Source organism: Rhinolophus ferrumequinum, chromosome 9 (genome assembly GCF_004115265.2).
Source record: "Rhinolophus ferrumequinum isolate MPI-CBG mRhiFer1 chromosome 9, mRhiFer1_v1.p, whole genome shotgun sequence".
In the NCBI taxonomy this organism is placed as follows: Eukaryota; Metazoa; Chordata; class Mammalia; order Chiroptera; family Rhinolophidae; genus Rhinolophus; species Rhinolophus ferrumequinum.
The window spans coordinates 31,086,285-31,101,673 of record NC_046292.1 but is presented as its reverse complement, the minus strand read 5'-3'; the positions used below and the strand labels follow the sequence as shown (position 1 = coordinate 31,101,673).

The following is a 15,389-nucleotide window of genomic DNA, read 5'->3' as shown; positions in this document are numbered from 1 at the left end:
CGACCCCGCCCCTGCCTATTCCAGGTCTGGAGTCACCAGTTTACCAAGAGTCCGACCCACAGCTGAGGTAGGTGGTTTTGGAGTCCCAACCATCCGCGGGGCCCTGACCCCAAGTACCTTGGGCTCATCCGTGGGCACCTGTCGGTTTCGGGACAGGTGAAAGAACCAAGAAGTCTGGGCCCACTGGATTTATTACTTCGTTGCCTCTTTTGGCCTGGAGGCAGTGTGGCAGGGAAAACGTTTCCCCTTGGAGGGGCCTGGGGAACTGGGACAGACTGGGCTAGACCTGGCCAGAACAATAGGTTGGGCTAGACGCCCTCCCACAATACTTTCAGGGTCTGGGTCCAGGGACCCAGATTCCCATCCCCAAACAGACAAAGGGGCTGCTCCAATAACGTTTTTTACTAAAGCACCCACACAAGTTTCTGTGCAATATACAAACACGAGCTGGCCCTGGGGCTAATGCCTTCCCTCTGAGACAGGGAGGCGGGAACCATACCGATCCAAACCCCACCTGCCACCCATGCAAATCCCAACCCCAAGATCCCAGGCAGCGACACAGCACCCACTCTGGTCCCCTCCTGAGGCTGCTCCTCAGTAGGGGGCCACCAGTTTGCCCCCTACAATGTTGAATGAAAAAGGTTTCCCCTCCCCTGGGAGCAAGGGGGATCCCCATGTCTGACAATTCCCCCTGGAAGCAGCACTGCCCCCTAGTCATACCTCCCACTCTTCCAGGCCCTAGAGGACTCAAGGGAGGGGAAACTGAGGCACAGAGAGGTGGAGTGACCTAGCCCAGGCCACTCGGTGAGGCAGTGCAGGGGCTGGCCCGACCCTGACAGTGACGGGGGGCTGGGATGGGGAGGGAGGGGCAAAAAGGAAGGTTGACCCCAGAGCGGGCCACACTTGAGGGGCCTCCCCAGGATGGAAACCTCCCCCCAAAGTAGGTTCTGAAACTTCCAGGTGCAGCTGGGGGGGCCTATTGAAGACCCTCAAAAAACAGAGCCCACAGTCTCAGTCCTGGGGATCCCCCACAGAGCAGCCTCCAGCCAGGCTGTAGGTCAGTCCTCTGGCAGGCAATCCTTGGCACGGGAGCCTTTGTCCATTAGTGTCATCCCCGAGGGGGCCATGATGGGGGCCGCCCAATGTCCACTGTGATGTTGGTGAAGAGCGGCTGCCGAGACACTTCCAAGACCTGGTACCGCACTGACCCAATGCCATCCTGCTTCATGGTCAGAATCGTGTTTTGAATCTTGGTAAACCTAGACAGAATGGAAATGGGTCCAGATCAGGGCTAACCGCCAAACCCAATGTGGGATCTCTGGGGCCAAGGCTCAAACCATCCTGGTTTCTCCCAGGGGTGAGTCGATTCTCCTTGCTTCCCCTCTACCCTCCACCTGCCTGGAACCTTTTCCTCTTGCATCTACCCTCAAAACAGAGATCTCACCTCCTTGAGTCCAAACTGTGACACCCTTACAGCTATTTCTCTCATCTCAGACCTTCCAAATCTTAGTATCAGACATGAGGCATCCCATAAGCACCTCAAATGCAACGTATCCTGTATCAGATATATAATCTTTACTCCCCAAACCCATTATCTCTGTGCCATCTTCTCTGTTCCTCATCATTTAGTCACTCCTTCACCATCTATCTATTGAGCAGTCCCCATAAGCCAGGCTCTACTCCAAGCACCAGGGACGTAGCTGTGAAAAGAACAGCAAGGTCCTTCCTTCCTCTTATGACAAGTCTATTCTACTAGGGGAGTTAGGTAACAGACAAAAAAACACATCCGGGTGCTAAGGGACATAGGAGAGGGAGACGAAGATGACTGACTTGGAAGGGCTGAGTATGTGGTAGCAAGCTGACAGCAGGGGCAGAGCATTCCAGGCAGAGGTCATAGGCCAAGCTGACCCTCAACTGGGAATGAGAATTTGTGCAGTTGAGTGGCTAGAGCTTACTGGGTCAAGGGAAGAAACAGTAAGATTAGCTCGGAGGTTAGAGCACGTATGAGCAGGGCTCTGTAAGTCGGAGGGAGCAGTTTGTTTTTTCTTTAATTCTGTGAGAAGACAGAGGGATTTCTAGCTCAGTTTGGGGGGAGGGAGGGAACATGAACTATAGAAGGGCAAGGGGGAAGCAGGGAAACCAGTGAGAGGTCATTGCAGTAGTCCAGGCAAGATGACAGAGGCTGCATGAGAGAAGAGTTCACAAAGGGAAAAGTGGCCGGGCTCAGATATGTTTGGGGCGTGGCACTGATATGACTTGCTGATGGTTAGGTCATGTAGGATGAGGGGAAAAAGAATCCAGGAGAACTCCTAAATGTGAGGCAAAAGCAGCTAGGTAAATGGAACCACCATCCAGAGTTTCTTTAGCTAGAATGTCTTGTTGTCTTACAACTTCCCCACCCAAGGCAGGTATCACTCACTGAGGATGGCTATTCCTAAAACAGGACCAAGGCGCCTGGCATTCTCGAGCTCCACTCCCACCCTCAACCCAACTGTTTGGATCATCCCCATCCTTCTGAGCTCACATCCCTCTCTGCAGCCATCCCCACACTGAGCACTCTCTCTCATATGCCCTAAAGCCCTCTTCTCCCAGTCTCTCGTCTCTTCCCTGCTCACCATGGTTTTTATCTGAACTGCTTTTTCATCAGCTCCCTGGACGCCCAGTGCTTCACACTCTGCCAAAGAGCAACCCTACATCAGTGCAGCAACCTCCCTCCCCCACTCTTACACCCAGGGTTCAGAGCAGAACAACCCCACTGTTCCAGCTGGGGCATACCAGCCTCACGCCCAGCACACCTCCCGGGTCCCATTGATCTTTCAGGCCTGGTGGACTTCCCTTCAGCGCCACCCAACTGCTCTGCCAGCCCTTCACCTTCTTCAAGCTCAAAGGGTGATCCTTCTAAACTCCCAAATCTGATCCTGCCCCTTCCCTGCTTAAAGCCCTTCCATGACTCCCCAGCGCCCCTGGGACAAAAGTAAAACTCCAACCTGGGATTTGAGACCCCCAAACACCCAGCACTGACCCCGTCTACTGTCACTCCCAGCCCTCTGAAATTTTAATACCTGATAGTTTAAGACTCTTAGTTTTACCATGCATGTTCACATTCCAGACTCCTAAACATACTATTTCCTCTTCCATTAGCCTGGTGAATACATCACTGTGCCCAAGGTAGGTGTATGACAAATATTTGTTGAATGAATAACTCTTTTCAAACTCCAGTTTAGTATCACCTCCTCCAGGAAGCCTCCCACCATCACTCTGCCAGGACAGCACCTTGCCCTGATCACCTTGTGCTGTAACTGCCAGTCTCCCTCCCTAGAATGAACTTTAGGCGGGATATCCAGCTCTGGGCCCCTCTAGCCCCAAGGTCTGGCACCAGACAGTCCCAAGCACTGTCAGGAAACCTGGTCTACATTTCCCATGCCCTTCAGCACACCTCCCAGCCAGCATCAGACACCAAATGTTGCTACGTCCTCAGAGACGGGAACTGCCTGCTCCAATCTCAGAGGGGTCAGTCCTGTCTTTCCGGTCCCCGCCCCACACTGCTCAGGCCGCCTTTGCTGGGTCCCCAGGCCCAGAAGCTAAGCCCAGTGCCTGCTACATCTCGTCCTATCGGCTCTGGCACAAGGGAGGTCTGTGAGGGCACCGATGTGAATGCAATCTACTCAGTGATGATTTGAGCCCTGCCTTTATTTAGTCACCTCGAAGAACCGGGCCAGGGGTGAGAGCTGTCTGAGGTGAGGCTGAGCCGGGCGGTGGGAAACGGGATCAGCGGTGCTGAGAGTCATCTCTGAGAGTCAAGGCTCAGGGGCCTTGGAATCCCCTCTGGGGATCCATGATACTGGGGGTCACGTCAGGGAGTAAGGGGTTAGGGGCCCTGGGGTCAGGGGTGCTGGGGTCACCTCTGAGGGTTGGGCTCGTTATGCTTGTCCCGGTCGTGCTTGATCATTCGGTAGCGGCCTATGCGGATGTCTGGGCGCGAGATCTTCATCCCACTCAGGGAGATCCTGGGGACGGGGACAGACGGACTGGAGCAGGCACCAGGAAGGGCAAGGAGCCCCGCCCCCTCTGCTGCACCCTCTCACACCCAGTCTGCTCCCCACCCAGTCCCTACTCACCGGTTGAAGATGTCGTCATCCTCACCACCCCAGCCCCAGTACTCATTGGGGAAGCCATTGATTCTCAGAAACTGGGCTTTACTCAGGCCCGACACGCCTCCAAAGTAGCCAGCATAGGGCAGCCTATGGCATGGGAGGGCACGCGTCAGTGAGGGGCCTGAGGGGATTCCCGACGGAGGACCCGAGATGGGGTGGGGCGAGAGTGTGCCCAGGAGCCAGGAGCAAGGGACTGCGTGTGGTGGGGGGAGATGGGGATGGTGGGGGTGGGGAAGTCTGGGTCCGGCTGCAAAGGGAGCCCTCACCGGAAGCCGAACTTGTCCACAGCAATGGCAAAGTGGCGGGGCTGGTCGCCACAGTGGTACAGGTTGCGGTCATCCATGGGGACCAGGTCCACATCACTGAAGATGAAGCAGTCGTAGGTGGCGTCCTCCTTCAGCGCCTCTAGGAAGCCTACATTGAGCAGCTTGGCTCGGTTGAAGGTGTCCTCACCATGCTGGGGTTGGTAGAGAGGACAGGTCAGTTCTTGGCCTGAAACTGGCAAGCACCTGCCACTTCACTACTGTCCAGAGCACTCCCCGTGGGCCTACTACCCAACCCCAACCCCACATGGCTCCTGCAGACTCTTAGGATTAAGTCCAGCTCAGCCTAGACCGGCCTTCCAAGGCCTTTCATAATTTGGCTCTAGTCTTCTCTCTGGCCACTGGCTTCAGACCCCAAGGCCCAGCTCCACTCCACTCCTCAGGGGCCCAGAACATTCCAGACTCCTTGCTTAGGCCTTGGTGTTAGCAATGTCCCCTGCCTGGAACGCTCTCCTCTGCTTGGCAAGCCCGTCTAGAAGGTCTCCCTGACCAAACCTCCTTGCCAAGTATTATTCTTTATTCCCTCCTGTGTGCTTCATGTGTGCCAGTGGCCCCTTAAACTGTGATTTCGAGGTATTTCATGCATTCCTTCACTCAGACACACCCTGTGGCCCTGTCCCTTGTGCTAGGTGTCGTCTTTGCACCACTGGGGATCCTGGAGATGAGCGGCCCTGAGCACACTATCCCTGCCGAGCACAGTCATGAAGTGAGACAACAAATGCCCCAAATGACCAGTGTCTAAGAGGCAGAAACCACAGGGACTGAGCTACTGAGCCTCAGCCACCTGACCGCTCTGGCTTATATGGATCCACATCCACTCTCTGGGCAGCCACTGAGGCCAGGACAGGACTGGGCTAGATTCTCTTGTCTCCCAACCAAATGACAAGCATGGGTTCTACAGGCAGTCATAGTCCAGTGAGTCTGGGGTCCCCTGAGAAATGGGGCTGCAAGGCCAGATCTCCTTGAGGCTGGGATCCTGGCCAGCAGGCCCAAGCTCCAAATTCTGGCCAGAACAAAGAGGATTCTATGGAAGGAGCTGGCCCCGGAGCCCCCTGCGCCAACACCCAATCTCTAGGCTGGAGCCAGAGACGTTCCTGGAGAAGGCGTCTTTGAGTGGGCCCTTCTGGAAGCACAGAAGGAATAGTGCCCCTTCCTCTCCACCAGCCAGCCTGGGCCCAATGGGACGGGAGTTGCTCCCTTGGAACCCTGAACTGCCCAGCCCCCTTTGCTCTCTTCTCTCCTTCCCCTGTACCTTCTCTCCCACCAGTCCATTTTCTCCTGGCTCATCAGCACTCCTTTCTAACCTCTCTCACCAGCCAAGAGCCCTAAGTTTCTCCCACACAGCTCATAAACATGCGCAATTCTCTCCCATCTGAAAAAAACCTCCCTCTAGCCACCGCCCTACCTTTTGCCGTCCCTTCTTGGCAGAGGTTTTTTTTTTGTTGTTTTTTTTTTTAAGGAGTTGTCTCCAATTGGCTATTTCCATTTTGTCAAATCGGATTCCTTCCTCAACCCACTGCAATCTGCTTCCGCCCCCACCATGCCCCTGAAATGGCTCTCGCTGGGCCCACCTTGTTGCTAAATCCACTGGACGCTTCTTAGTCCACATCCTTCCTTACTCCCCCGGCAGCCCTCATGCAGCTGCCATGCTTCCTTCTTGACACTAATCCCTGGGCTTCCAGAACACCACATTTATCCAGGTATCCTCTAACCTTTCCAGCCAACCTTCGCAGCATCTGTGGCAGGCTCTCTCTTTCTCCACCCATCTCTCACGTGCTGGCTTTGTCCTCTCAGGTCCCATGCTCCCTGGGCAGGTTAGACGTTGTTGTTTTTAGGGACCATCTACATACAGAAACCTCTCTCCACCTCAGACCTCACTCCTAGGTCGACTCATTTGTCCAGCTGCCTGCTAAACATTCCTCTGACACTTCCCCCAGGCACTCAAACTCCTCACGTGCAGAAAAGAATTCAGAGTCATGCTCTCCCCCAGACCTTGTCCAGCTCCTGTGTTCCCATTTCGCTCACAGGCACAGCCATTCACACAGCAAAGAGCCAAGACAGAAGCCCTCGAACTGTCCTGGCGTCCGCCTTTCCCTACTCTCCACTGTGTCCTACCACTCTGCCCGACTCATATGCATGTGCACCGTCTCCTTCCTCAACATCGTAGCCTTTCCCCACCGGCCCCCCTGCCTCTTGTCTCCCGTTCCATCCCATTCTCCACGTGCAATCAGAGCGATCTTTCTAACCTACATTACTCCCCCTTACAACCTTACAGTAGTGACCCTCCTCCTTCAGTGCATTTCAAGTGCTTAACATGCTTCCGAAGACCCTCTGGATTTGGCCTCCATCAGCTCCTCTGGCGTCATCTTTGTTACTTCATGTTGGACCCCACACTTCAGCCAATAATTCTGAACACACCAGACCGGTTCTCCTGCTGGGGCCTCGGTCCTGGGTCCCTCTGCCTAGAACGCCTGCCTCCTCCAGTCCCTCTACGAGCCGATGCCTGTTCATCCCTCAAGACCCATCTCAATCATTGCTTCCCAACCCCAGGACAACAAGGCCTCTTGGTGCTCCCACAACCCCCTGCTCCAACTCCAGTCACACACCATCGTCCTGGAGTCTACAGGGATCCAAGTCCAATTCTGGGAGTTCTCTGTGGAGAAGAGGGCCTGCGTCAGCTCCTCTCCAGGCCCCAGTAGCCAGCCCTGGCCAGGCCCATGGCAGGGCTCAGATGGTAAGCTGGGTTCCTGAGCCTAGCTGTGACCAGCACTTGGCCCTAAGGTAGACTTCACCCCTCTTTCAGAGGCTAACTCTCCCTCTCCTTGGGGCCTTCAACATCTCATAGCCAGCCGACCCTAAGCCTCCAGTGCCGTGGGGTGTGGCCCACCACGGGGGGACAGTGGGGCTCATCACCACTGAGGCCATGCACACACCTGGCAGTGTGCTTGCCAACACTCACACGCACGTACTCCCCGTTCATGCACTCACACACACCTTCCTACGTGCACACTGACACGCATGGACCCCCACAGCTACCTTCACATATCCACACAACCATGGCAGACAAGGACCCACGAGCGCCCCAAACCCACACATACACCAATAATAACCCAGCCTGGGGGTCACGAGCAGCACACCTGGTTAATGACGTAGATGCCATAGCGTAGCCGCTGTCGTCTCAGGATGGGGTGCAGATAGTGGAGCCAGTAGCGTAGGTGGTGCTCTCGGTGTCGAAAGGGGATGATGACTGCCACTGTCTGGGCTGGGGTGCAGTCAGGCGGCGTATAGCGGCCCCCCAGGAGCACGCCTGGGTTCTCCCTCTGCACCCGCTCCAGTGGCATGGGTGAGGTGAACTCAATCAGCAGTCGGCCCACTGCAGACAGGACAGTGGCAGGAATCAGGCCTTCATCAAAATCCAGGGACACCAGCCCTCTCCCTCTGCCTGGGGGTGGGCAAGGGAACCCCAGCAATAGCCCTCTTACAACAGACCTGAACCTTTGGCATCCCCGTGGGTCAAGACAAGTCTCCATTGCCCCGGTCAAAATGGTTAGGCCCTTTGCCCACCCCTAGAGGCAGGCCCTACCCTGCAGGCTCACCAAGACCAGGTGGCGAGTCAGGACAGGGTGGCAGGATGGGAGCCGTGGAGCCGGGCCGGACACTGGGGGCCTCAGCGAGCCCAGAGCTGGGGGCAGTGGTGTTGGGCCGGGAGCAGTTGGTGCTGCTGCTGGCAGCTGGGTGAAGGGCACGGGCAGTGCCACGGGCACTGAAGCGGCTGAAGAAGGCCAAGTGCTGGGCGTAGACGTCAAAGTAGAGGATGACGGCCACAAGAAAGTGCAGCAGGCAGAGAAGGAGCACAGCCTTGCAGACGCGCTCCAGCGTCCCCCCCAGCAATCTGCTCATCCCGCAGGCGACCTCCGGCCCACCCAATGGGCCCGGGCATCCAGCTGCCGGCCTGAGCAGGGGTAGGAGAGAAACCAACCCAGCAGGTCAGGCCAGATGGGCAAAGCTACCACCCAACTCCTGCCCACCGCTCACACTTACGGACCCTCATCCTCACACTTACCTGCTTATACCCTCTGACACTCATGGACTCACATTTGACCTGCAAATAGGCACACAGACAGTCCCTGGCAACTCACACATCTTCACACACCTGAGCACTCATCTACATACACCTGCTTTCCTCAGCCTCGCTGACACACACAAGCACAGCCTCACGCACCCTCACACTCAGGTACATGCCCTTACTGCGTGACTTTTCACATACACACGCCCATGGATTCCCAGGAACGTGGGACATGTGACCTCTGACCACACTGGTTCATACCTAAACATGGAAACACGTGTACTTACAGAGCCACACGTGTACCTGTGCCCCAGAGAACAGACACCCCACAAGGCAGCATCCTCAACCCCGGACTCATGATGTGAGGAACAGAGACCATTTACTGAGTAACTACCATGCAGGAGCGCTTTATACTCATGACTTCACTTAGTCTTCCCAGGAGCATGGTGGGCGGTGGTTTGGTCCGACAGGTCTCAGTGGCAAGCAGGCCAGGCCAGCTGGGACCGGGTTGGAAAGTGGCCCTCAGCATCCAGTGGCCCAGTTATGCACAGGATGTTTATGGGATCCCTTCCTTCTGGAGCAAGAGGTAACAATACAAGGTGGGGCACAGGACACCCCTCCCCTAAGACCTCCAGGATTGGGATGAACTCTTTGGGGTCTGCCCAGCACTGATGGTTCTGATTCCCAGAGGGGGACTGCCTGGGCCCTGGAGACAGATATACGGGACTCAACATCGCAGGAAAAGGTCTTCCCTGGGCCACAGCTCCAGCTGTGGTTCCAACAGAACAGCAACACTTCTGTGGGCACTTCTAGCGGTGCTTCAGGGAGAAGGGTGCACCTCACCCACAGGTACACAGTACCAGACAACCTCACAGACACCCTGGGTCCCAGCTATAGTCACCTGCACTCAGACACAGAGAACTACATAGAGAGTCAGGGACACACCCGATGACAGTAACACACAGAGTTACACACTCACAAACAAAGCCGCTGATACTGCACTTACCCAGCCATACCTACAATCTCCCGGGTAGCTCACAACACCCAGCCCCACGTGCAAGCATCCCCACACCTCCTCGGGGCAGGGGTTCTGGGTCAGGCTGACCGCCAGGCTACGAGATGCGTTTGGGCGGGGCTGGAAGGCTGAGCCGCCTGAACACGTGGCACTAGGGACGGAGGAGGCAGCAAAGACCCGGTAGGTGTGGAGCCTGGGGTGGGGGGGCGTGGATGTGGGGCGGGGGCCGAGGCAACGGGCAAACGTGAGTGGAGCGCCTCCCCGCTCCACGAGGCCGGGGCAAGCAGGGACAATAAGGGAAGCTGGCCGGGGGCGGGCAGAGGAGCCCACGGGGAGCCGAAGGATGGGGGTAGGGTGGGGTAACGCTAGGCCAGGGTCTGGCCGCCAGCGCCTCTCACCGGGTCCTGGGCGGGGATCGCGGGACCGGGTCTGGAATCTCGGGGCCCTGGGCTGAGGGACGCGCGCGCTTCCCTCTCACCCGGCGCTCGGGGCTCAGCAGGGGGTGCCGCTCCGGTTGGGGCTGGCTTCCGGGCTCCGGCGGCTGCAGACTGCTCCATCCCCCATGGCCCGGCCCCGCCGCCTCCCGCCGCCCGGTCAGCGGCCCCCGGGCCGCTTCCCGCCGCCGCCGCGGGCCATGGAGCGGAGCCGCCCCGGGGGGGCAGGGCGGGGCCGGGCGCCCGGGCAGACCCACGGAACCGCGGACCGTTGGACCACAGTGCCGCCGCCTCCCTCCCGCGCTACGGCGCCTCGGAGGGGCAGGCTCGGCCGGCGCGCCCGCGCGCGCGCCCCCGCGGCCCCCGCCTCCAGCGCGCCCGCACCCGCCGCGCGCCTCCGATGCCCGCTCCTGCCCGCGACCAAGTGCGATGGAGCGAGGGGAAGGAGGTGGCACAAGACCAGGAAAGAGCGGAAGAAATCAGGCTCATCCAAGGAGGTGCATTCGAGGTCCTGACTGGGGAGGGTGTGGATGGGTCAGACCCGTCTCGGGGGAGCCGGGTCTGGGTTGGAGAAGGAACTTAGCCAAAGAAAGAGCCTGGAAGTTAGGCCGACTAGGGCAGGGAGGTTAGGGATTTGTCAGCTCATTGATGGAAGCATGATTAAGGGTCGTCCAGCGTCCAGCGGAGGGGGCTGCTAATTGGACAGAACCCCTAAACGCGCGGATAGAAGTGTGTAGCAGGGGCCTGAAGGTGACTGGGGTTTTAGGGTAACAGGAGATTGGGTTAGAGGTTGGATAGGAGTGGGAGGAGCTGGACGTAGCCCTAGGAAAAAGGGATCAAATTAGTCACTGGCAGGGGCTGCTGCTGGGATGGGGGCAAATAAATGAGTTCCAAGCTCCACAAGGGTAGGGAGAGATGGTATCTGAAGGTAGAGCCAGGTAAGTAGATGTGGCCGATTTGGGTTTGGCAGACAGAGCCCCAAGGACACAGGACTAGGAGGACACCCTCCTCCCTCCCCAACACAAATGTCTGGGACTATAACCCCAGACTCCCTGTGCCCTTCAATAACCATGTTCAGGGCTAGCGAGTCCTCAGTCCAGCACCCTTACCCCACCCAGGAGCCAGCTCTGTCTAGAGCAGAGACTGTGTATGAGTCAGAAAGTGGCAAGAGCCTGGCATGATGTTGAGGCCTATAGGCCTGTTTACTCTTCTTCTCTGAAAGGAGGTGACGAAGGAGGGCAACAGAAGCGGCACGACCCAGACAAATACCACGTTTATTTCACAAACACTGGGAAGATGGTTTGGGGCCGGACGCGGGACATGGGTGCACAGCCGCAGTGATCAGCAGCCCCCTCCCCACACTGAGGATCCAGCCGGGCAATGCCTTCAATTCGACAGGCAGCAAGAAGTGAGCGCAGGGAGGGCTCTGAACACCAAGCCCCTTGAAAGGCTAAGGGGCACAGCTCCAGCTGTCCCAGGAAAACCACCAATAAATAAGAGTGGGGCACGGCCCCACCCACACAGATCATCTAGTCGCCCATCTTCACTGTGGAGGTCTGCAAAAGAAGAACAGGAGAAATCAGGTAGGGACAGAGGAATAGACAGTGACAAATGACGCAAGATCAGACCTAACTAACTCATGTAGGATGGACAGACAACAGATGGATGACTGGACCAGAATAGAAAAGCAATGACAGACACTTACAGATGAACAGGAACAACCGCAGTTAGGCTGTAGGACAGACAGATGGAGAGAAGTGGCATGTGGACAGTGCCAGTCACCAAGAGTCCATCCAGTCAGGCGCCCACAATCACCCTCAGACCCTCAGGCTGATTCTCAGCCACAAACTCACACATCGTCAGACAAGACACAATTCAGACATGCTGTCCTCCTGACAGCACAGATACACAAAGGCCATGAGAAACAGTGAAACACACCAAGACAAACTGATAAAGAGAAAATCCCAACCCAGTCTAGACTACAGAGAAAAAAATAACAGAACAAGAGAGACTAAATGAAACATATACATACAAAGTAACAGAGAAAAAACAGGACCGTTGTCAATGTTTCCAGATTGAAAACAAAATTAAGTTGAAAGCTTCAAAAGTGGAAAACAGGAAGATGGGAATGAATTGGTGAAGGCTGTTGAGGGGTTCAGGTGGAGAAAGGAGTACTGCAGCTCCTCTGGAAGGAAGGTGAGCCTGGGTTAGGGTCAATGACAGAGGTTCCCCAGGAGGATTCAGCACCTGAAGGATTGCAACAATGACCCCAAAGAGGCCGATGGCGCTGCCAAAGATCTCCACGATGAGAATCTTCACAAAGAGGCTGGGGTTCTGTGCGTCAGCCAGGGCGGCTCCACTGCCCACAATGCCCACGCAGACTCCACAGAAGAGGTTAGACAGGCCCACTGTGAGGCCAGCTCCAAACATGGAGTAGCCTGGGGGATAGAAAGGGAGTACTGAGGCCGAGCCATACACAAGGGGAGATGAGGACAAGGGCCCCATGTGGACTAACGGGGCCAGTCACCACCCCGACTTTGCAAAGCAAGCCCAAGTAGGTGACAGAATATCAAAATGAGGAGTCTAAGCTTGGGATACGAGGGGGGAAGCAGGTGTGAAACCCCCGCTTTTTGCCTTCACACACACCCACCTACCTGCGTGATAGTTTCGATGGCCAATGGCTTGAGGGTCAGTGGCACTGAAAGGCTGAGGGAGGCAGAGGAGTGTCAGAAACTACCCTTACAGCCTTCCCCCACTATTGCTAAGCAAGGTACAGAACACACTGGACTGGATGCCCACCCCATCCTGGTCCTCCATACCTCAGCCATGTTGCTAATGACAATTGCCATGATTATGCCATAGATAGCCACAGCCTCACAGAAGATGATGCTGGTGGGCAAAGGGAATGGAGAGAAGAAAGAGATGAGAAAGAAACCCAACTTTCCTCCTCTAGGAGTCCGTAGCCACCTTTCCCCCACTCGCATCCACCCCTTCGGGAGGCTGGTCAGGAGCAGCATGTCAGGTCAAACACACAGGCAGTTCCCAGTGCAGATGGTTCTTACAACTTTCCAAGGGCCCTAACTTACCTGACCAGGTTCTTGGTCTTGATCCTAGGGGCCTTCACCCCTCCCCCAATGATGGATGAGCCAGTAATATAGATGCCCCTGGTGGAAGGACAGAAAACCAATGAGCAGAGCCCAAGCTTGTCACTGCCCCCAGGGTAACTAATAACCCAATGACACCACCTGCTATGACTCAGCCCCTCCCCCTAGTCACACCACCCCAACACTCACCATGCTGCCCCAACCACAGACAGGGAGATAGCTAAGCCGATGCCCAGGTTTGACCACATAAAAGGGGAAGTCTCGGTCAGGAACCTGGTGTGGAGACAGGAAAGCAATTCAGCCCTGGTGAAGAAGTGGGCACAAACCGCCCCATTCCCCAACCCTACCAGTCCTGGATGCTAAGAACAAAAGATTTCGTATCTCCCAAGGTCCACATCCCAGGCAGCTGGGGATGGGGTGGAGGAAGGAGCTCAGGTCAGAAAAGGAAGGCTGCAGTGAAGCAGCTCCTGGGGGAATCCTCTCCCTCTCCTCTCCTTCCCTTACCATGCCACATCAAAGCGGAAGCCCAAGTCAAAAATGGTGTAGCAGATTCCTGCAGCAGAGAGAAAAAAGGGGTTAAGGGCTGCTCTCTATAGAGATGCTCCCCAACTTAGACAAGAAGTTGCTACCCAGCTGATGGGCCACCTCCCGAAATGTCTGCCTATTCCTACGTCAAGGGAACTGCACCCCCTCCACTCCGCGCGCAACTATAGCTGTATATACAGATTCCTCTGCTCAGGCCTCCATTTTCTGCCACTCCCTCAGCAACATCTCCCTCAGTGACACCACCTACTAGACCAAGACCCTTCTCGTGCAGACGCCTGCAGACTTGAATACCCTGGAGGAAGGGTGAGAGCAAGGGCCCTGGCCAGGCCCCACCGGATCCTGCCGGCCCAGTCCCAGTCGCTGTTTACCCAACAAGCTGGGGGATGGAGGACTGGGGAAGGCTAATCCACCAGGAAAAGAGGAACTGAAACAGCCGGCTCGTGACCCAAGTAGGCCGGTCAGGAGCAAGAAGAGGACGAATGCCGTGAGACGGGGGAGAGAAACGGGAGCGACAGAAAGCGACCAAGGCTGCTCTCGCGGCCCCCACCTATCCCCTCCCGCGCCCCTCCTAAGCGGCTGGAGATCCGGGTCTCGTCTGTCGGGGTGTGAGGCCCCGGCAGGCGTAAGGCAAGTCCCGAAGCCCGAGGTACAGAGCCTGCGCTGGGGCCCAGTATTCCCGGGACCCCACGTCCCCCGCTGGGCTCCAGCCGGGCCTCTTCGGCCCGGATGCTGGCCCCGCCCACCAGGCCCGGCCTCACCCACGACGACCATGCAGGCCCAAAAGGCTACGAAGACCCCGGAGTAGAGGAGCGCTAGCCCCGTCATGGCGGCGACGACGGCGGGGCGCGGGTTGGTGGGGCCAGAGCTAAAACTACGTCCCTGCGTCCACCGTCCGCCCCGCAGTCCGTCCGCCCGCCCCGCACTGTCACCTGACTCGCCCACGTGACGCGCCGGCACCACGTGACCCCGCGCTGTGCCCTGCGCTGCTGCTGGTCCAGAACTTGGCGACGCCGGAACTGTAGGCGCTGAGGATTGTGGTTGTTGTAGTCTCACGCTTCGGCAGAGGCTCCGGCTCTAAGTGTATCGACTTCTGACGGGTCCCGCTCGCGTCTCTCCAAGCCCCCTCCGTCTCAGCCCCGACACTCCGCCCTGCTTCAGCCCACCAGCCCTGCTTTACACCCAAGCCTGCTCTTGGGCTTCCCTAGCTTAGCCTCCAAGCCACGGGCCTCCGCCCTTCCCTTCCTACTCAGATTCACGAGGGTGTCCTGCTCTCTTCTTTGCTCAAGCTGTTTCCTCTCCCTGAAGCACGCTTCATAGGGCTCAGGCTATCGCCTAACAACTCCTGGTCCTCAGAAATCATTTTTCCAGGAAGCCTTCCCTAACACACAGGCAGGGTGACGCACCTGCTCTGGGCTCCCCTTCGGCCCTAGTGATCCTTATGAAACTTCAGCAAGATCATGTCACTCCGTTTAAAATGCCGAGGTGGCTCCCATTTCACTCTAACGCCATAGTCCTTTCAAAGGCCTACTAGTCTTCTGCCAGTGTACTCTGGACTTCATCTCCTAATACTCCCCCACTAATTCTCCTCTGGCTTCACTGGCCTCTTTGCTATTCCTTGAACACACCATTCATACCCTCACCATACTGACCTTGTCCTTGTCCCCTCTGCTTCTCCTAATTATCCATGTGGCTCCCTCTGTAACTTCCTTTTAGTCTTTGTTCACCTTCTTGAAAAGACTGTCTCTGA

The 15,389-nt window shown here is 56.8% G+C and overlaps 2 protein-coding genes across 6 annotated transcripts; both read right to left on the bottom strand.

The window, feature by feature from the left end:
• Positions 1-387: 387 nt before the first annotated feature.
• Positions 388-10,323, bottom strand: B4GALT2 (beta-1,4-galactosyltransferase 2). Of its 5 annotated transcripts, XM_033115830.1 has the most exons (8): positions 10,240-10,311; positions 9,957-10,129; positions 8,074-8,429; positions 7,615-7,850; positions 4,421-4,611; positions 4,119-4,241; positions 3,903-4,007; positions 388-1,259 (listed from the first exon to the last, which is right to left on the bottom strand). In XM_033115830.1, exons 3-8 carry the CDS (start codon positions 8,375-8,377, stop codon positions 1,109-1,111), a joined length of 1,110 nt encoding a protein of 369 aa, XP_032971721.1. In that variant the 5' UTR covers positions 8,378-8,429; positions 9,957-10,129; positions 10,240-10,311; the 3' UTR covers positions 388-1,108. The 5 variants fall into 5 exon arrangements, with proteins under 5 accessions (XP_032971721.1, XP_032971719.1, XP_032971722.1 ...); XM_033115828.1 differs by having other exon boundaries at positions 10,037-10,323; XM_033115831.1 differs by lacking the exon at positions 10,240-10,311 and having other exon boundaries at positions 9,957-10,206.
• Positions 10,324-11,241: 918 nt separating this feature from the next.
• On the bottom strand, positions 11,242-14,541 carry ATP6V0B (ATPase H+ transporting V0 subunit b). Its single transcript, XM_033115360.1, has 8 exons — positions 14,401-14,541; positions 13,601-13,649; positions 13,286-13,369; positions 13,079-13,156; positions 12,812-12,881; positions 12,647-12,698; positions 12,240-12,430; positions 11,242-11,548 (listed from the first exon to the last, which is right to left on the bottom strand). The coding sequence occupies exons 1-8, from the start codon at positions 14,465-14,467 to the stop codon at positions 11,522-11,524; spliced, it is 618 nt and encodes a 205-aa protein (XP_032971251.1). The 5' UTR covers positions 14,468-14,541; the 3' UTR covers positions 11,242-11,521.
• Between the last annotated feature and the right edge of the window lie 848 nt (positions 14,542-15,389).

Excerpts from the sequence above, each read along its gene's own strand:
- B4GALT2 (XM_033115827.1), bottom strand. Across the intron at positions 4,008-4,118 it reads GATGACGACATCTTCAACCG|GATCTCCCTGAGTGGGATGA; the intron begins GTGAGTAGGGAC and ends CCCCGTCCCCAG. Across the intron at positions 1,260-3,902 it reads AACGAGCCCAACCCTCAGAG|GTTTACCAAGATTCAAAACA; the intron begins GTGACCCCAGCA and ends CATTCTGTCTAG.
- ATP6V0B (XM_033115360.1), bottom strand. The coding sequence starts at position 14,467 with ATGACGGGGCTAGCGCTCCTCTACTCCGGGGTCTTCGTAGCCTTTTGG. Across the intron at positions 13,370-13,600 it reads TTCCGCTTTGATGTGGCATG|GTTCCTGACCGAGACTTCCC; the intron begins GTAAGGGAAGGA and ends TCTCCACACCAG. Across the intron at positions 12,882-13,078 it reads AAGACCAAGAACCTGGTCAG|CATCATCTTCTGTGAGGCTG; the intron begins GTAAGTTAGGGC and ends TTTGCCCACCAG.